Genomic DNA, 21148 nt, shown 5'->3' with positions numbered 1-21148 from the left:
TGTAGTTATCAGTGTAGAAGACTTGTACATTTCTTTTATTAAGTGTATTTTTAAGTAGTTTGGTTTTTATAATGATGTTTTCAAATAGAATTTTTAAAATTTTGTTTTTCAGTTATTTTCTACTAAAATATATAAACATAACTGATTTTTATATATTGACCATGAATAATACTAAGACCTTGGTAAATTCATTTATTAGTTGTTTAGTAGATTTTCCTAGGATTTTCTGTGTAATCATTTCATCTGCAAATAGAAATGTTTGCTTCTTCCTTTGCGATCTTTCTGCTTTAAAGCTTGCCATATTGCACTGCCTAGAACTTCTAGAACAGTGTTGCATAGGCAAGATGGGAGAGACCTCCCTGCCTTGTTCCTGGTCTGAGGGGGAAAGCATTCTATATTTCTCCATTAAGTATGATGTTGGCTCTCCCTTTCCCCTGCATAGTGCTTTATTGGGTTGAGGAGATCCTTTCTCATCCCTGTTTGTTGGGGATTTTAATCATGAATAGGTGTTGAGTTTTGTTAATCTCCTTAGATGAACAAGAAGTAGATGTTTTTTTCTTTTTACTTTTAATGTGGTCACTTCCAGTGCTTGGTTTGCCCTTGCATGGCTTGGAATGAACCCCATTTGGTCATGATGTCTTCCTTCCTCTTCTGTTTTCTGAGATAATCCATATAGGCATGGTATTATTTCTTTCTTAAATGTTCGATAGAATTTATCAGTGAAACCATCTAGGCCTGTAGTTTTCTTTGCAGGAAAGTTTTGATGATGAATTTAATTTATTTAATAAATATGAAGATTTTGAGATTTTCTGTTTCATTTTGTTAGTTTAGTTAACTTGTCTTTTCAAGGAATTTTTAAATTTCATCTAAGCTGTGAAATTCATTGGCATAACATTATTCATAGTATTCCTTTACCTATAGTTATCCTCTCTTTCAATCTTGAAATTGGTAATTTGTGTTTCTCTCTTTTTTTAGAGAATTTTGCTAGGGCATACTAGTTTCATGAATTTTGGGCAAGCAACTTTTGGCTTTAAGATTTTTCTCTGGTTTTTTTTTTTTTTATTTCATATTTTGTTGGTTTCCAGTCTTTATTGCTTTCCTTATTCTGCTTATACTACTTCGTTTTCTTGCTGCCACCTACCTACCCCTTTGTTTGAGTTTATTTAGCTCTTTGTTTTCTAGATTCGTAAGGTAGAAACTTAGGTCCTTAATTTTAAATCTTTCTTCTCTAATATAAGCTTTTGGTAGCATTCTACTAATTTTGATATATTTTTATCATTCAGTTCATAATATTTTCTTATTCCCCTCTTGATTCCTTCTTTGAATGTGGGTTATTTAGAGGTACGTTGTTTAATGTCCAAATACTTGGATAATTTCTAGATATCATATAACTTTTTCTAACTTAATTTCTTTGTCGTCTTTGGAATTTCAGTCTTTAGAATTCATTGTGACTTATTTTATGGCCCAGCATAAAATAATTCTGGATTTGATTACAGCTGACCCTTGAACAACACGGGTTTGAATTGCATGGATCCACTTATACACAGATTTTTCTCAATGTATTTCTTTTTTTTTCCTTTTTGTCTTTTTTCGTGACCGGCAATGGATCGCAACCCTCAGTGTTGCACCCGTACCGGACCGGAACCGGCAACGGGATCGCAACCCTTGGTGTTGCGCCCGCACCTCGCTCAGCCAGTGAGCGGCCGGTCTGTATGTGGGATCCGAACCCTCGACGGGAGCGTCGCCACGCTCCCAAGCGGCGCACTGTAGCAGTGCGCCACCGGGCCGGCCCTTTTTCAGTGTATTTCAATGTTTTTAAAATGTGTTTTCTCTTAAGATTTTCTTAATAACATTTTCTTTTCTCTAGCTTACTGTATCGTAAGAATACGGTGTATAATACATATAAGTACAAAGTATGTGTTAATTGACTGTTTATGTTATCCGTAAGGCTTCTGGTCAATAGTAGGCTAGGAGTAAAAAATTATACGTGTATTTGTGACTGGTGGTGGTTGGGGATTCAGTGTCCCTAATCTTTGCATTGTTTAATAGTACCTGTAATTTGCTAGAGTATCTCACAAAACTCAGGGAAGCACTTTATTTACACTTATCCATTTAATTATAAGGGATATTACAGAGTATGCAGACGAACAGCCAGATGGAAGAGATGCATAGAGTGAGGTTTAGGGGGAAGGGGTGCGGAACAACCGTGCCCTCTCTGGGGTGCCGTGTGTTCAGCTATCTGGGAGTGCTCTGAACTTTGTGTTTTATGTAGGTTTTCATTAGGTAGGCGTGAGTGATCAAGTCATTGGCCATTGGTGATCAATTTAACCTTTAGCCCCTCTTCCCTCCTTGGTCTTTCTGGTGACCAGCCCCATCCTGAAGCTTCCTGGGGGCTGTCAGCCATTAGTCAACTCATTAGCATGTAAAAGACACTCTTGTGCTCTGGGGATTTCCGAGGGTTTTAGGAGCTGTATGTTAGGAAGGTAGGATAAAGACCAAATATGTATTTCACAGTATCACAGCTTGCTTGATTATTGCTGCGTTTTTTCAGGTTTTTTCATGCATCTGATAATTTTTATTGTATCGGAGATGTGTGGATGAAACATTGTAGAGACTTTGGATTCTGTTCGGTTCTTCTGAAGTGTGTTGACTTTTTTCTGTAGGCATTGTTAACATGGTTTGATTCAGACTTCAGACTAATCTTGGGGGAGGGGGCAGCGACTGAGATCCCATCCACTGCCTTCATCCTTTGCGTGCTGTTCTCCACTGTGTTGGTTGGTGCTCCTGCTGGACATCCTGTGCATTCTGTCTCGGTGGCTTCCTCCTCTCCGGGACTTTGTCCCTCTCTTTCTAGCTACTCCGTTAGCCCAAAACTTCAACCTCTGACTCTTCCATTCCTGAGACTGTGGCCTTCTGATTGGGTTTCAGCTGCCCTGTGCTGGGTGGACTGGGATGTTCTCTCAGATGAAAATTGAGTAGTATCTGTTTCTACTAAGTAAGTGATTTTGATGTTCTCTGAAATAGAATAGTAAAGTATTGTAACCTTTGTATTCCTCTCTAAGCTTAAGAATTTTTTTCATTTAACTTTTTAAAAACAGCTTTATTCACATACCGTATAATTCACTCATTTAAAGTGCACAATTCAGTGTTTTTTAGTATATTCACATAATTGTGCAGCCATTGAAACCCCGCGCTCATTAACAGTCACTCTTCATTTCCTCTACCCTCCACCCTGTCCTCAGACCTCGGCAACCAATAGTCTACTTTCTGTCTCTGTAGACTTGCCTGTTCCAGACATTTGTATGTAAATAGAATCATACAGTAGTCTTTTATGACTGGCTTTCACTTAGCAAAATACTTTCAAAGTTCATTCATTTTGTAGTGTGTATCAGTACTTCATTTTTAAAAAATGACTGTATTCCATTGTATGGGGATAAAACATTTTATATATTCATTTATCAGTTTGGACTGTTGGATTGATTCCACTTTTTGGCTATTACCAATACTACTATGAACATTCATGTACAAGTTTTGTGTAGGGTATATGCTGTGGAACTGCTGGATTGCATAGTAACCTTGCTTAGCCTTTTGAGGAGCTGTCAGGCTTCTTTACATTCTCACCAGCAGTGTGTAAGGTTCCTGTTGCACCAGGTCCTTGCAACACATTATTATTTGCTGTTTTGATTACAGCCATCCTAGTGAGTATGAAGTGGTGTTGTGGTTTTGATTTGCGTTTTCCTGATATTTGGGATGTTTTCATGTACCTGAAAGAAATACAGTTTCTGTATTTTCTTTGCGTAAGTGTCTATTCAGATCCTTTGCCCATGTTTAAATTGGGTTATTTGCCTTTACTATTGAGTTATATATTCTGGATACATTTCCTATTAGATATACAATTTTCAAATACTTTCTCCTATTCCATAGGTTGTCTTTTCACTTTCTAGGTGGTGGTGGCCTTTGAAGAGAAAAGGTTTAAATTTTGATTGTTTAATTTTTTTCTTTTGTTGATCGTTTAACTTTCTTTTTCTTTTGTTGCTTGGGCTTTTGGTGTTGGATCTAGGAAGGATTTACCTAACCCGAGTTCACAGAAATGTACTCCTATGTTTTATTCAAAGAGTTTTATAGTTTTAGCTTTTACACTTATGTTTATAATCCATTTACGGTTAATTTTTGTGAGTGGTGTAAGGAAGAGGTTTAACTCCAGTCTTTTGCGTGTGATTATTCAGTTGTCTCAGTACCATTTGTTGAAAAGATTACATTTTTCTATTGTTCAAAAAAATCAATTGATTTTACGGATCATTAAAATAAATAAACGAGCTTGTCTTAGTCTATTTTCTGTTACTATAACAATACCATAAAGACTTCTGGAGGCCGGGAAGTCCAGTACCAAAGTGCCGACATCTGGGGAGGGCCTTGTTGCTGTGTCATAACATAGCAGAGGGCGTCATGGGGCCAGAGGGCAAGAGTGTGCCAACTCAGGTCTCTCTTCCTCTCCTTATCCAAAGCCACTAGCCCCATCATGGGGGCCCCATCCTGATGACCTCATCCTAATTACCTCCCAAAGGCCCCACCTCTATATGAATTTGGGGATTAAGTTTGCAGCACATGAAATTTGGGGGATACATTCAAACCATAGCAGGGTTTATTTCTGGTTTCTCAATTCTCTTTAATCTGTATATCAGTTGTCTTTTTTACTCATAACTTTTGTTTTGTATGTCTGTCCCAATCCCAGTCCTCTTCCCAACCCCCCATCCTGTTCCTCTACACCTTGTACTGTTACCTCTCTTTTTCATCCTATTTTAATTCCAATGTTTCTCTGATACCATGAAACATTCAGAAAACATTTATTCAACTTCTTTTAGCCATCATATGGTAAGCTTATTTTGTGCCAGATCCTGTGTGGCAGGTATTGGGGATGTCAAATTGATTAAATATTATAGGTCCTCTAAGAGGAGACACAAATGCAATATCTAAGATGTGAATATTGGAATTATGTAGTGGAAGCATAATTGAAATATTGGGAAAGATTTCACAAACTTGGGAAGACGTTCTGTTTATGGAAAGAGGGTAAATGAAATCATGACTAGCACTTGGCAGGCTCATCAGAGATGGACGAGTGGGTGCAGTGGCTGAGATGAAGGAGCAGGTGTAGAAGAGTCTGGCTGTGACAGGGTCTGAACACGATGCTAAGGAGTTTGTGGGCACTGGAGACCACAGAGCAGTGGGTGTCATGGAAGATTTTTTTTTTTTTTTAATCTTTTTTGTGACTGGTAAGGGGATCGCAACCCTTGGCTTGGTGTCGTCCACACCGCGCTCAGCCAGTGAGTGCACCGGCCATCCCTATATAGGATCCAAACCCGCAGTGGGAGCGACACTGCTCTCCCAAGCGCTGCACTCTCCCGAGTGCGCCACGGGGCCGGCCCCAGAAGATTTTTTTAAAGCAGGGATGATATTGGTTAGATCTGTGTTTGGAGACCTAGCTCTGGTGTGTGCTGAGGGTGGGTTGCGGGTGCAATCCAGTTAGATGGCAGAGTCAGCAGTTAGAAGTCTGTGGCAGTTTCCAGGTGGAGGAGGTGAAGGACTGAACAGGGAGAGCAGCAATAGACCTGAGAGCACTAGTTTTCTCAGTTCTGAAAGGAAGGCTCTGTTTGATTTGGGGTGCCACAGGGAAGGAGAATTACTCATGATGCCTGAGCTGTCTTGCTGCTTTATTGGATGGATGATAGTGTCTTTCTGGACCTTCTTTTGTAGTTGCTGTTTTGCTGTTTTATTTGTATTAAATAAATTAGGTAGGCAAAATTGACTAAACCATTGGCCACGTGATTGAGCTTATTTTCCAGTGCTCCTCTCCATAGGACACAGTTGATAGGTGTTGCTCAAGACCCCAGCTCTCTGATCGTGTGGTCCTGACATGGCCAGCCCTGAGTCATCTTGTGGGCCGAAACATAGGTGTAGCATGACAGACACTCCTATTACTTTGGAAATTCCAAGGATTTAAGAGCCCCCTTCCAGAAATCGGGGACAAAGGCCAGTTGAATACTTTATCATACAATACACTCCAAACTCTTCTGGCTGTCTCTTCTGACATCCACCTCCACATTTCCAGATTCTGCCGTTTCTCGATAGTCAACTTTAGACATTAGCTACCAGTCTTCCATTGTGGGAAATAAAATAATGATCACTCCTTCTGCCTCTTCACCCCTCTCCTCTGTTCCCCAAACACACATCTGCCTATTATGGCCCTTGTTACTTTGGTTAAACCAATGACTAGTTCCTACATTATAAAGACTATATAAATCTTGTTTCTTTTGACTTTCTTGAAGGTTTCTAGAGCTCTTATTCTTAGATTGATTCCTTTTCATGGCATCCTGTTCTTATAAGGTTAAAAATTTTCTCTCTCTGCAGATTTTAATTTAGTATCAAACTTTACAATATTTTTGAAGTTTTTTTCTGTTACTTGCTATATTAGTTGGCTAGGGCTGCCATATCAAAGTACCGTGGACTGGGTGGCTTAAACAACAGAAACTGATTTTCTCACATTTCTGGAGGCTGGAAGTCTGAGATCAAGGTGTCAATAGGGTTAATAAGGGACAGATCTGCTCCAGGCTTCTCTCCCTGTCTTGTAGATGCTGTCTTTTCCCTGCACCTTCATACGGTCTTCCTTCTGTGCATGATTGTATCCTATTTCCTTTTCTTATAAGGCCCACCCATATTACCCCATTTTACCATTATTACCCTTTTAAAGGCCCTATTTCCAAATAACAGCCACATTCTGAAGTACTGGGGGTTAGGACTTCTGCATATGAAATTTGGTGGGGGTGGGCTGGAGTTGGGGGATGGGTGGTACACTGCAGTTCAGCCCATTTAATACCTGCAGTATCTATTTATTCTGGATCTGTCTTCCATATTTTTCTTGACCATACCGTGAGCTTTGGCTGTCTTTCCATTGAGGGAGGCTGTTAACAGCTGATTGGATTTAGATTGTGTGTGGGCTGAGTTTGCTTATAAGTGCCTTTTTCACCAGGTGACATGAGGGCAAACAGCCCTTCCTATTTTGGGGGAACACTCACAAGTCAGGATCTTTGGGTCTTTTTTTCCTAGGGCTCTTTAGGCTCTCCTGAAAGTCATGTTCTAACTATCTGGACAGGGTGGAATGTTGGGGATGGCTTGACAGTGCTGTGAGAGCAGGTAGGGGTGTGGGGAGGGGCGGCCTGGGGAGTTTGCTGTGCAGGTTTACACTGAATCTCTGACATTGGCCTGCCCCCAAACCACCCACACCACTGCTGTGCCAGGGGTCCCTGAATCCTGGTGCTCGTTTGGTTTCTTGAGAGACCGAACTTCTGATCTCCTGCCTGCCTGCCTGCCTGCAGGAAGAAGGAAGAGCAGGGTGTCTCACTTCTCCATGTGGAAGGTACAGTCACCGGCAGGTCCGTGCTGCTGTATGGAGCCTCACCCCACCTGCCGGGGCCTCTGCAGCCCGAGTACTTGATTCTGAATTGATGAGGGACCCATGGTAAAGGACTGGACACTATGAGTTAGAACTTGCTTTTTCTGCATTACAACTCCTGGTTGATAGATTGGTTTTTGGTCATCCAGAATCTAATCCTTTAAAAAGCGAAAGTGAATTGGAGCCCTGCACTGTCTAGTAGCTGATCCTTGCACTTCTCAGCTCATTCCTTTTGCTGGTGTTATTTAAATACATCTTGCAGCTATAGTTCTTGTTTCTTTTGTAGACATTACTTAAATTAATTCTTGTGAAGATAGTCTTACTTAATCCCGTGTCTTGGTTTCTGACATAGTTCATTCCAGATATTTCTTTACCCAAGTGGAAAAATCCCCAGAATGAATGGAAATATGTCCAAAATTTTAACTAGTGTTTATTATGAGCTCCCGGACCTGACAGTTACTAGTCTATGCAAATTTTAATCTTGCTTTAGCTTCAGTAATACTGTTCTTACTTGACTAAGTGTGTATTACTTTTATAAACTTTGCTAGTTCAGCTTTCAACCCGTCTCATGTATTGCCCAGAAACCATTTTTTAAAAAAGCAAACTTAACCTGCTAATTAATTTTAGTGTTCAAACAGATAATATCTACACTAGCCATATAATAAAACACTATGAAAAGTGCTTTACTTGGAATTGTATCTTCCTTAACTTTGGGAGCAGAACAGTAGCACAGTTTGTAGTATATACTTGAGATTCAGCAGATGTGGACATGATGCTAAATAGTGACATTAGATTCTATCTGCCATTACACTGAAAGTTCTTACAACTTTCTTAGAACTTAGTTTTCTGTTATTCTTCTGATATATTTCTTGCAGTATGAACTAGAGTGTCCTTGGTAAACTTTATGTTTAGTATGGCTGATAGGCTGACAGCTAGAAAATTCTGAACTACATGTTTAAGAATACTTTTTATATTTTGGTACTGAGTGCTTAGCATTCTTATGTTTTTAGTCAGTGCTTATCTCAGTTGGCACTAATCCTTTCTTTCTTTCTCTTTTAAAAGATTACTTCTGTAACTGGATGACCAGTTTGCTCCACAAAGGACAATGTCTCGATCCCGACAACCCCCGCTTGTGACAGGCATTTCTCCAAATGAAGGAATACCATGGACAAAGGTCACAATTAGAGGAGAAAACCTGGGGACTGGCCATGCCGACCTCATCGGTAAGGGCAGGGCTGTGCGAGGTACCGTGGTAAACGCACGCTGATATTGGGCCATTGAGGCGGGATGTATTATTTTGAAATTGGGAAGGTAATAGAAAAACATTGTGACCTCTACAGAATTATATGAGTAAAAACGAAAGAATTATTTGGTTTTCTGTTTTTTTTGTGAAAATTAATATTTGATCAAATCTTGTCCATATTGTCTTTCAACAAGTCCTTTAGAAAGTTTCCCATGGCTGAGATTTGCTTCCGTTTCCTCAGCTTTGACCCTTCTTGCTTAGATTGCCATAGCAGCCACCTCCGTATGTGTTTCTTCTCTCTGTTTTCTCTCCATTGTAAACTGTCAGCTGTTCTTCCTCAAGTGCTCTGTGAATTATGCCCCTTCTGTTCCGTGTTGCTCTCCCAATCACACTTAAACCTCATCTCCTGGTGACATCAGTACCTGGGGCCTCCTAGCATCACCCACCTCCCAGGTGTATGTCCTGACTTCACCTGTGGATCCTATTTACAGCAAGCCAAAGATTAGTTCTTAGTATCAGCTCTGGTTTCTTGTCTTCCCTTGCAGAGCTTAGGCTTGAGGACATGAACAATGGGACACTTGCACCCAGGAGCACGGTGTGAATGTGTTGGGTGTTGGCGTGCACGTGTGTTTTCCCTCCCCTTCTGCCACTGGCCTACTCTTTACAAATTCACGTATGTCAATGCTTCTCAGCCCTGGCTTGTCTGAATTTGCTCTAGAACTCAAAAAAATATTCCCTGGCCTGCTAAGTCTCAGTCTGTACAGATGTAGCTTAAAACATTGATTTATAAAATATAAATGGGTGTCAGAGAGGCTGTCAGGGACAGCCAGGGATGAGAGCAAGTTTTAAATATAATTTTGTGGTCAGTTACAATTATTTGCCTGTGTGTTCCTTATGGTGATCTACAGTGCATTTAGAATGAGGAGGAGAAAGACCCCAGGATGTGCTACTGAATATCTGTTCTGACTTCCCACATGAATTTATTCTGGACTTGGACATTTTCTTGACTCATTTCTGAATTGATGAGGGACCCATGGTAAAGGACTGGACACTATGAGTTAGAACTTGCTTTTTCTGCATTACAACTCCTGGTTGATAGATTGGTTTTTGGTCATCCAGAATCTAATCCTTTAAAAAGCGAAAGTGAATTGGAGCCCTGCACTGTCTAGTAGCTGATCCTTGCACTTCTCAGCTCATTCCTTTTGCTGGTGTTATTTAAATACATCTTGCAGCTATAGTTCTTGTTTCTTTTGTAGACATTACTTAAATTAATTCTTGTGAAGATAGTCTTACTTAATCCCGTGTCTTGGTTTCTGACATAGTTCATTCCAGATATTTCTTTACCCAAGTGGAAAAATCCCCAGAATGAATGGAAATATGTCCAAAATTTTAACTAGTGTTTATTATGAGCTCCCGGACCTGACAGTTACTAGTCTATGCAAATTTTAATCTTGCTTTAGCTTCAGTAATACTGTTCTTACTTGACTAAGTGTGTATTACTTTTATAAACTTTGCTAGTTCAGCTTTCAACCCGTCTCATGTATTGCCCAGAAACCATTTTTTAAAAAAGCAAACTTAACCTGCTAATTAATTTTAGTGTTCAAACAGATAATATCTACACTAGCCATATAATAAAACACTATGAAAAGTGCTTTACTTGGAATTCTACAAGTTACTTTTTCTAAAAAAGATGCTATTGTATGTCAGGAAGCAGATTTTTAGATTTTAGTAACTTAGGAAATATGTGCTTAAGCAATGAAGAAATAGGTATTATGATCTTATTTTCTTTTCATGTGGTCTGTTTGAATCTGTGTTTGAATTGTTTGCTGATTATTCATTTTTGGAGTAAAACTGCAGATCATATATTAAATCAGAGGAACTTTGAAAACAGCTATGACCAGATGAATAAACTAGTGTTCTAGAGGCAGTTTTTTTGCCAGCTTGTACCTTCATAGACATCATTCATGTTTGCTCATGTGAACATGCTCTTAAGACTTTTTATATCTGAAAGCTCCCATTCCTGAGTTTTAATCATGGGATAGTTCTTTAGAAGGGAACTTATATTAGGAATGACTTTTTTTTTTAATGAAGGTACTGTTTGTATTTTTATGTTATGCCCTGACATTTGTTTTCTTTTCTGAAGTGAGTTAATATTTAAAATTACAAGAATCTTTTTCAAATTATAAAATTTTAAAATATTAAGTTATGTATCGACCTGGAATAATATACAAATATCCACCATCTATACTTAAGCAGGTTACAAATTAAAACATTTCCCAATGAACACATTTTCCAGTAACATTTCTGAAAAACACATAGGCTAAAAAAAATACATAGACTGGTTTATATATACACACTTGAGCAAATGTACATTGTGTTTATTGTGGAAGGCGGAGTTCAGAGAGGCTCTTGATTTCTTAAATTGCTTAAATTTTTCATAACAAAAGCTGATTATCAGGAAAGACATCAGAGACATTCCCATTATGAAAAAATAATTTTGAGTTATGAATGCATTTAAGGATGTCATTACACATTAAAAAATACCAACAGAAAACTTAGCTCTACAGGAACCTTTATGCTATTATTAGAAAGACAAAGTTGCATACATGGGTAAATAATAGATGTTTTCGGGAAACTACTAAATTTCATTATTTCAAGCAGTATAAATATGTCTGAAAAATGTAGTTGTTTTTATTCCTTTATGGTTAGTATCACATTCTTACTAAATAGTGCTTTAACTTGTAACAAAAGATGACTTGAACCTCTCCTTCCATTTTTAAAACCAAAATTGGCATTAGTTGAAGTGTTCCTGGTGTCTGAAAAAAAGACACCGCAACTGTGTGAAACTGGACCGCTGAGCAGTGTACCAAGTCCAACGATGAGAGAAGAGAGTGCACAGCGCCTGGCTCTGTGCCGCATGCATACTGGTTTACATTCTTCATGAGTACGTGTTGCATTGATTTCTGTTTTATGGACATGGAAAATACAAGGGAAGTAAATTGGAAGACTAGCTGGCCAATGTGTGGTATAGTGGTGTCCACTGGGGGACATGCCTTACTCACTCCAGTCTTTCACCGCCTCCCTGTTTGGTTATTGCCTCAATTTTAATTTATATGGCATGGGGGTGTGTGTGATAGTTAAATGTCGACCTTTTAGGAGTACCGGTTTACGGTAGATACACATTGTAGTACGGTGACAATCTCATTAGGAAAACATTGAGGCAGCATGAACTACGCTATAGGAGCTGATATGCATGTATAAAAAATAAGATGCCAGTGCAGCAATGCCCATGAACATTTGACTGGATTTACTGTACTCTAACGCATGCTTAAAATAAATAAAGCATCTACTTTAGATCATTCTGTAATACCATGTATAACTGAACACGAGAAAAAGTGCATGCAGCTTATTTTTGGGAAGATGGGTGGATATAGAACATTTTTAGGGATTGATACATAAACTTAATATACTTTAAAATTCTGTATCAATAACTTAGACTTCTAATAATAGCAATAACTTTCCTTCTAATACCTCTGAAAACAACTTAAGATTCTCATAGTCTAAGTAATCTGGGATTCCTAGTCTAATTATTATAGTCAATTATTTTCTAATTCCATTGATATTTGAAGAAACTTAAATGTAATATAAGAGAAGTCTTAAAAGTTAGAGAAAAAAGATTAGAAATAAATCAATAGAGATACCAGTATATTTGAAAAAAATATTTGGTATATTCAATAGTAAAAATAACTATTGAACGAGAAAATGTTATTACTGGATTCATTGTTCATGTAATAAACATGTTTAAGATTTTATCATTGTTCTGTTGAACTTGATTATGTGCATGCTTTTATTTTCAGGCTTGACTATTTGTGGACATAATTGCCTCCTGACAGCAGAATGGATGTCTGCGAGTAAAATAGTATGTCGAGTGGGACAAGCCAAAAATGACAAAGGGGACATTATTGTCACAACCAAGTCAGGTGGCAAAGGAACTTCAACAGTCTCTTTCAAGTTACTCAAACCTGAAAAAATAGGTAAAAGCTTTCATGCTTTTATTCTAAAGAAGAAAATAAAAATGAGTTTTCTTTTAAAATTTAAAATTAAAAGATTAGTATAAAATTTACCTGTTCTCATATCTCATTAACCTAGATTTAGTTTATGTTTATTTTGACAGGAGTGAGATGGATGTTGGTTAAAATTTTCATTATGTATGAAAAGCTAACAGTCAGTAAAACCCAAGGATGATGATCATGAGAACCTTTGCTCTAAGTTCCTAAAAAAAATATGTTCATTTAGCATTTTGATACCAGTTTTGGTTCCTAGATCTCGGATGTAATGACATTGCCTTTAAACTGTTATATAGTTAAGAGCTGAGGTGAAATATCCTTTCGATCTGGCAAAATTAGCACCAGTGTTATCTGAATAACGTTCCCTTTTCCTTCATTTTCTCCACCTTTGAGGCCTGGCTTAGCCCTCCAAACTGGTTATAACCACTCTTCTTTGTCCCATGGCACTTCATAGATTCCTTTTCATGCACTCCTCACCTGCTTTCTTATGTTAGCAGTGGATGGGAACTTGGTCTAGGAGCCTGACTCTGAGATCTAACCTGGGCTGTCACCACGACTGGCTGCATGACTTCAGTGCCTAGTTACTTTGTGGGTAAAAGTGAAATAATTACCTACCTGCCTCATAGGACTGAATGAGTTAGGATGTAAGTGTAAAATGCATAGCATAGTCCCTTCTGCAATAAATTAATAACTTTTAATTATTATAGCTATTTCTCCACATGCCTGTTTCCCCTACTAAAATAAGAGTAATGTCAGATACATCTTTGTGGTCCTATAAGGTCTTACACATGGTCAGTACTTGATAAATATTTGCATAATGTAGGACATCATGGGCATGATTAAACCTAGGCAGTACTTCTCTTTATATAGAAAAGTAAATAATTTTGCACATTGTTTTTGTTTTATATCTTAGCACACAGAGTCTTTCTGTAACATTATCCTCCACAAATTCCTAAACATTTTTTTATAAATAAAGATTTAAGGGATTTAAGAGAAAATTCAAAGTGCAAATGTACATATACCAGTATGTATATGCGTACATATAAGAATATATTTCTATTTTTATTTACTCTTTTTTATTTAACATCTTCAAAAACTGAACTGTGAAATTAAAGCAGGATCTTATTATTCAGTTTTTTGGAGGATCTTAAAACATTTTAATAAAATCCAGCATCATCTTGTAGCATCATCTCATGACATTCTTGTAGAGCAGATAAAGAAAACGTATGTGAAAGTAGTAATTTTATTCTAAAACTCTCAGCCCAGGACCTAGTACATAGTAGGCTCAAAAAAGCTTTACTGAACTGAGCTAAAGAGTGTCTGGACCTGAGCATAACCTCTGTCAAAGCCCCTGTTGTGTCCTGGCAGAACAGAGGGTGCTGAGAGATTTAGTAGGTTCACAAAGGGTCATACAGCTACAGGTTGCCTTCTTTTAGGAGGCCTTCCCAGCCTCCCCCACAGAGATGTGTGCACCTCTCTGCTCCCTGGAACTTTGCTTCTGTTCTCTTGCATCCCAGGGTCCTGGAGGCAGTGGCTGGTAAGTCCTGTGCTGAGCTGAATGATGAAGAGTTCAATGACATAAAGAAGGATGCTGTCCTCAGGGATTATGTCTTGTTTGCAGGGCCCAGACCAGTCGGTTTTCTCTGACTAACCTAGTCATTTCTCTTATTCAAGCCATGCATTCCTTGGAAGATGTTTGCCTGGCTTAGTTGTCGGGTATTTTGTTGAATTTACCAAACTGATTTCAGCATAATATAGAAAAAGCTGTTCCTTCTACCATCTAGGACATTTCCAGCATTAATAATACCAAAAATAAAATAGCAAGGAGTATGTCATTTTCACATAGCTATTCCTGAAAATTTGTAACTGTTTGTAGAGGAAAGGAAAATGAAAGGCATTTCTTGAGAGTTTTCAACAACCATTTTAAAAACATTTGGTTTTCATCTGTAGTGTAATGTGTTCAGGTGGCTTATAGAACCCAGAAGAAGAAACTCAGAATATTAAATGTAAAATTATAATGGTTTTTCATCAGTTCTCATAAACAAGAAGTTTTTCATTGAACTAACACTTAACTTAAATGTTCTGTGCCTAGGTGTTGCCCAGTCATTTTCCAAAAGTGTACATGATTTCAGCATGTTCTCTTGAATAAGCAGACATTGTAGGTCATATCATTGCATCTTATATACCAACTGATTTTTTTTAACCAACTTAATCAGTAATATTTAACACTGTATAAGTAATTACAGTGTTTTTTATTTGTGAAATACATTTGGTTTAGGAGAACTTTTTCTCAGAGGCTTAATTTGTCCTCTCCGTTGAATAATGTACAATGAAACCATAAACCAAGAGGTGTTCATTTTGCCATTTTATAGATTCTTATTGTTTTAAATTAAGCTACTGGTCATTAAAAAACAATTCTGAGCTGTCATGCCCTCAAATCTCTTAAAAATTTTCTACAGGCATTTTTGTATCAGGTTTTTAAAAAGTAAAGCAATGTGGCAAGACTTAGGTGCCCAGGGGAGTATTTATCTTATTAAGGATGTGTTCCTCACTTTTTATAGGCATTTTGGATCAGTCTGCTGTTTGGGTTGATGAAGTGAATTATTATGACATGCGTACTGACAGGAATAAAGGAATTCCTCCCCTTTCTCTACGTCCTGCTAATCCTCTCGGCATTGAGATTGAAAAGTGAGTACGATCTTGCCTTGGGTTTTCTTCAGTTTCTCAGTTACTGAAAAGTTTTATATGCTTGCAGTAAAGGGAGTCAAACTCCAGAAGCATGATTTGAAGGCAGAGCAATTATTTGAGTACAGGTGTTATTTCTGAAGCCAGGTTTGCTTTGCTGTGGGTGAATGTTGGAATTAGTTGAAACTTTTGACAAAACTACTTACCTCTTTATAGTTTTTTGAGTTTGTGAAAAAGATCATCTGAAAATTTTAATAACTAATACTTTTAATGTTATAAGCATTAATATGTTATGTGGAGGTATTAAGTTTAATGGTATTTAAACTCATTTAGATGGCACTTGAAGTCAAAATAGAATTTATAATCTATCCATTTTCTTGATTTTTCTAGAAATGTTTTAGAATAATTAGGTCCGGTTTGGTCTTTCATTTTGTTTATAACCCCTGCCTATAATTCTTACTTAATCCAGACTAATTTAACTTTAATCATCAGAATTTTACCTGGTAAATGGTATTGTTTGAGATGTTTTGTGACTGAGTCTGGAGTTCTGCTTTCTCAATCCTTAGTATAATGTTTTAGTAACTTTTATAATTAGTACCTTTATCTTTATATCTTAGTTAAACAGTTCTTCTAACATATTAATTATGTCTAATTTATTTTCTGGCCTTAATGATTCTGCTTATTCAGTTATATACTGAGTGTTCTTCCATAACACTTACCAAAGGTGACAAATTATTTCTGTTACTACTTTAACCATACCTTTATTTTAGGTTTTTCTAGGAATGGGGAAAATTTGTCACTAATCTTTATATGTTTAATCTTCAAGGCTACACTTGAAGACCATTGATAATTCAAATAGCAAACTTCTTTTTTCCCTACTGAAAAAGAGAGGGAGCAGTGGCTTACCTTGGGAAGGTATCATGTTCAACAGTGACAAGAAGTCCTGGGACTTATCAGCTTTTCGTGAGCTTGGGCTGTCCTAGGTCACATCTTTGAAACACTTTGGCAGTATGGGTCATTCTAAAGCTGTTTTAAGGATTTCAGTGACCTATAAGTTAATGGTTTAAAGATTGAGAGAGTCCAGAAAAGAATGATAATAGCTAGATATTTATTTGAGCACAGTTTCAAGCATGAGTAGACTTTGCAGTGGATAGTTGTGTTATTCAGTTTTCTGTTGCTTATAACAGAATACCTGAAATTGGGTAATTTATAAAGAAGTGAAATTTATTTATTACAGTTTGGAGGCTAGGAAGTTCACGGTCCAGGGAACACATCTGGTGAGGGCCTTCTTGATGGCGACTCTCTACAGGGTCCTGTGGCAGCACAGGCTATCCCGTGGTGAGAGTGGCATGAGCAAGAGAAATAACCTTCTCATTCAGTCCCCTGATAAAAGCTTATGACAACCCGTTCAACCATCAACGCGCAGTCCTGGTGATCCAGTCACCTCTTCAAGGCCCCGCTTTCCGTCACCATATTGGGAGTTAAGTTCCAACATGAGCGTGGGGGTACACTCAAACCACAGCAGCAGTAAACCCTTTCAGTGTTAAACTGTTTTAATGCTGTTGAAAGTCAGCTTTCAACCAAGGCTGCCATGGAAGTGTAGAGTAGGAGGGTCCTTTGGACTGTTCTTCCATCACCAGAAGCCAGTTTTGTGCATGGGCAAAGGTAGGGGATGTTACAGACATTTTGTATGAGACTTAGACAAAACAGTTGAAGTTAGGATTCAGTTGGATGTTTACTGTGATAAAATGGATTTCCTCACCTCTTCTTTTGGCACGTAATCCCAGCCCTGTTTGTTCTGTCTGCCTCTTTTGTCCTCTTGCCCTTTGATTGTCTTTTTATCCCCATTATTGCTGCTACACACAGAGAAGTTTAGCTTCAGCCTCTCTAATGGTGCTTTTTCTTAATCCATTTCAGGATAGCCCTTTTGGTAACATTAGTAACGGCAGCGAAGAATAATGGCAGTAAAAGTGCTCAGCTTTCTGAAAGTTTTCTTTTCTTTCTTCTCTGAGAGGTAGTCTTGTTCAGACAGGAGCCAGAGCCTCTTGATTTGAATCTGGCCCTACCGCTTACTAGCAGTATGACCTTGAGGAAGTTACTGAACTTCTCTTTGCCTCAGTTTCCTCAGGTGCAAAAGGGAGTGCCTGTTTCTTAAGGTTGTTGTGAGGACTCGGTGAGTATAGGTAACACCTCGAACACAACAAGGGCCCAGTGAATGCTCGTCCTTGCTACTTGATTCTTTGTTCTTCTTGGATATATGCTGTTTATTTCTCTGCCACTTAGGAAAAGAATATCTTTTTAATGACTTAAGGTTACAGGGTAATAAATTGTATTAAAATCTTAAAATAGTATTATGTATATTTATTCAAGAAGTACTTAAATGGGAATAAATTAACAAAATTTTTTTCAAGCTGTTATTTAAGTTTCAGTAATATTAGCTCAGCCATGGGATAATGTAAAATGTTAAAGGATAATTTTTGAAAAAGGTAAAATCATGACTCTCATACAAATATAAAAGGAACAGATATAAGAGCTTTTATTTAACCTGTTAATTACTGGGAGAACCAATAAGATCTTAAAACCAGTTCAAAGGAGATCCCAGGGGAGAGACTTAATAGGCAATGAGGAATGTGGAAAGATGCAAAACTGGCCATTTCTACTGGGTTCTAATCAGTGACATTTTCACCTGTGCTTTTCCGTGGACTGGAGTCCCTCGGGTCACCATCAGCCCTCCACAAGCTGGCTGCTGTCTCTCCAATGGAGCTGCAGAGTAGTCAACGCCGGAGAATGATGTGCGGATCCTATAGCCTCAGAGAGCGTGGGGAGGGTGCTCCAGACAGGGAGCACACGTCCAGTAATCTTTATGTCTATCTAAAAGTCTTTTGCAATTTTTTTTTTTTTGTCAAAAGAAAGAGGATAGAGATACAAGGAAGCAAGAAAATGAAAGATGATAGTAGGAAGAGGTATAGAAACCAAGAGAAGAGAATGTTTTCAGCCAGAAAAATGCTTTTTCAGGTTTCTTTGCTTTCTTTTCTTTTCTTTTCCTTTCCTTTCCTTTCTTTTCTTTTTTCTTTTCTTTCGCTGTCAAGAAAGCTGCATTTATTTTATTGAATTCTTTGACCTCGGATAGAGAAATCTTATTGTAGAGAAAAAATAAAGACATGGAAAGGAAAGGCAAATTATAAAATATTAGTGTGTGTTTTATTTCCCTGGCCCATTTAACGTTTTTTAGATAAAAGTGTTGGTCTCTGTAGAGAATGGTGTTGCATTCAGATTAGAAGCCTTACTATCTGTTTTTATTTCTGTTTGTCATTTCTTTTATAATTAAGAGGCTGTGGAGGACCTATGCTTTAAAAAGATCATTGGAGAAGAAATAACAGGGTTTTAATATTATTTGTTTGTTGAAATATATTAATTACAAGATTTGAAGAATTATAGTGCTTGTTGTAAAATCCTCCACTGTAGTCCTGTTGAATTATAAGACTGAAGTGGCGAGGCTGCCTTTGGAAGGGGAGTGGGCTTCAGGCAGTCGCAGTGTGAGCATTTATGGGAGCTTTCCATGGCTGACAGTCCAGTGCACAAAGGGGAACAAGGAGGGGCCCTGGAGTGTTGGGGCCGGTTCATCTGAAAAGAAGCCATTGAGAGCAGCACGGTGTAGTGTTCTTGCTGCTCTTTAGTGTGAGTCATAGTTCAATAAATATTTTATTGATAGACCCAGCCTGCATACTGTCGTCTTTCAGCCCACGTGCTTAACAACTGGCATGTATTAGCTGTTTTTGACTGGTGAAGTCCTTCATATTTCTAAATTTTTAACTAATGTTTTTGTATACATGCTGCCATGCTAGTAAAAATGTTAACTAGTTGTTTCCAAAAAGTAACTTCACTTTGAATTGGGACTAGAACTTGCTTGTAAAAGGTCTATATTTTTTATTTATTATGATGATTGTTTTCTGATTTATTATGCCGATTGTGTTCACAAATATATGTGTTCTTTGCGTGACTTAAATTGTAATGGAGACAAACTATTTAAACCAAAAAAGAAGGTAAAAACAGTTCATATTAAGTGAAAGCCTTCAGTAGGTCTTGTTTCTTGAAAGTAATACTCATTTGCCTGAGAGTATTTATGAGTGATATTCTGGAGGCAGAACATGTGTGGGAGTAGGGACAGAAAAACGGAGCTTTGCTCCTGTTTTTATATGATCTCCAACTTTTTTTGTGAATTATCACCTGGGAATGGCTGTCTAGAGTAGTCATTTGATGTGCTACTAATACCTGTTTTATTTCTGCGTGGGTTTTATGGGTATTGCAAGTCGGATTGTCTTCTAATCAGTTTGGCTTTCCAGTAGAAAGAAAAGGTGACCAGTTTTCCACAACATTTAGAAAAGTACATTTTTAAAAAAGGAAACGTGACAGTAAAATAACTCTCAGTTTGAATGTAGAAGAGAAGAGCCTTGGATGAATTTACCTTTAAGAATTTTTGTAAAAATAGATTTGTGGGCTGTGATGTGATATGCTGCCTAAGTCCAAAACTGTGTCAGATCAAAAAACAAAAACAAGCAAAACAAACCCATAATATTTAATACAACGCAGTGTAAACAATGTTGCTAAAAATTTCAAACTAAAAGAAATTGGTATAACATATACACACTCAAAAGAGGTACATACACCCACTTTTACTGTGTTAGCCTCTCCCTTCCATCTGCCATCTGCCAGATCGAGAAAACATGTCCTCGTCAGGGCACACACTGAGGAGCACAACTGTAAGCAGTCCTCCCTGTGTGGGGGGCGGCCAGAATATTCTCAAAATGATTTTGAGACTGTTGTCATACTGGAAAGTGAATGCTGATAGTTTATGAACATTTCTGCTAGTTTTGTGTCTGTCCTTTCATTCTCCTGCTTCGATCTTCCAGTGGCTTGGGGCTAACCCTCTTCAGTTTAAACCTGAGCTTGCACTGCCATCTAATGGGAAACACGTTTTCCTTTTTTAGGGGTGGTGAGAGTTGTCAGCAACTGAAACTGTGTGTTTTGATTCCTTGATGAAAGTATTTCATGAGTTTATGTAGTGCAGTGCGTGCTACTTTCAGTCTCTAACTCCATGCTGGCAGATTTTAAAGTGCAGACTTCGTGTGAATTACTCAGAATATATTCTGCTGTTGCTGACTTGTTGCCCCATCACTTCCCTTGGAAGGTGAGAGTCCACAGTCTGGTTATTCTGGACAAACACCTCAGTCTTAACTCTCTGCGCTTCCTTAGCTGTGCTGACATCCTGCTCGTTCCTTTCCTGCTGTTGCTCAGATCATTAGCATTTTTCTTCATTCTGCATCAACTCCTCCCCCCACTCTCCCCTACAGTTTTATATTTATTGATCTGTAGTTATGGTTTTATTTCACATCTGAGATTATCTGGGTCTTCATTTGACAGTAGAACCACCAGATTCAAATCTCGACTGTTCATATGTAACTTCTCTGAGGCCATCTCCTCATCTGTAAATATGAGTATATTTAACTCACTTGTTACGAGAATCAAACAAAATGATATTTATGAAAGTAGTCTGTAAAACATAAAGACATAAGTATAAAGAATAAAAATAACGGCGGATAACATTGTTGAGTATTTATTGTGTCAGAGACTGCTAAACGTTCCACAAGCATTATCTGCTTTAATCCATAAAACATTCCTAAGAGGAAGATGTTATGGCCCCATTGT

General features: G+C 37.9%; 1 protein-coding gene across 1 annotated transcript in view; it reads left to right on the top strand.

Moving 5' to 3' along the window:
* Positions 1-8517: 8517 nt before the first annotated feature.
* EXOC2 (exocyst complex component 2) overlaps positions 8518-21148 on the top strand; it is an 88503-nt gene continuing 75872 nt past the window's right edge. Inside the window, exons 1-3 of the mRNA XM_008583759.1 lie at positions 8518-8670; positions 12548-12724; positions 15319-15445. Coding sequence (XP_008581981.1) covers positions 8553-8670; positions 12548-12724; positions 15319-15445 — 422 coding nt within the window. The 5' untranslated portion in view covers positions 8518-8552. The remainder of the gene's footprint in view (positions 8671-12547; positions 12725-15318; positions 15446-21148) is intronic.

The sequence above is a fragment of the Galeopterus variegatus genome, unplaced genomic scaffold (assembly GCF_000696425.1).
Source record: "Galeopterus variegatus unplaced genomic scaffold, G_variegatus-3.0.2 Scaffold3031, whole genome shotgun sequence".
Taxonomy (NCBI): domain Eukaryota; kingdom Metazoa; phylum Chordata; class Mammalia; order Dermoptera; family Cynocephalidae; genus Galeopterus; species Galeopterus variegatus.
The sequence above is the reverse complement of the archived record's forward strand: the minus strand, read 5'-3'. Positions and strand labels throughout refer to the sequence as shown.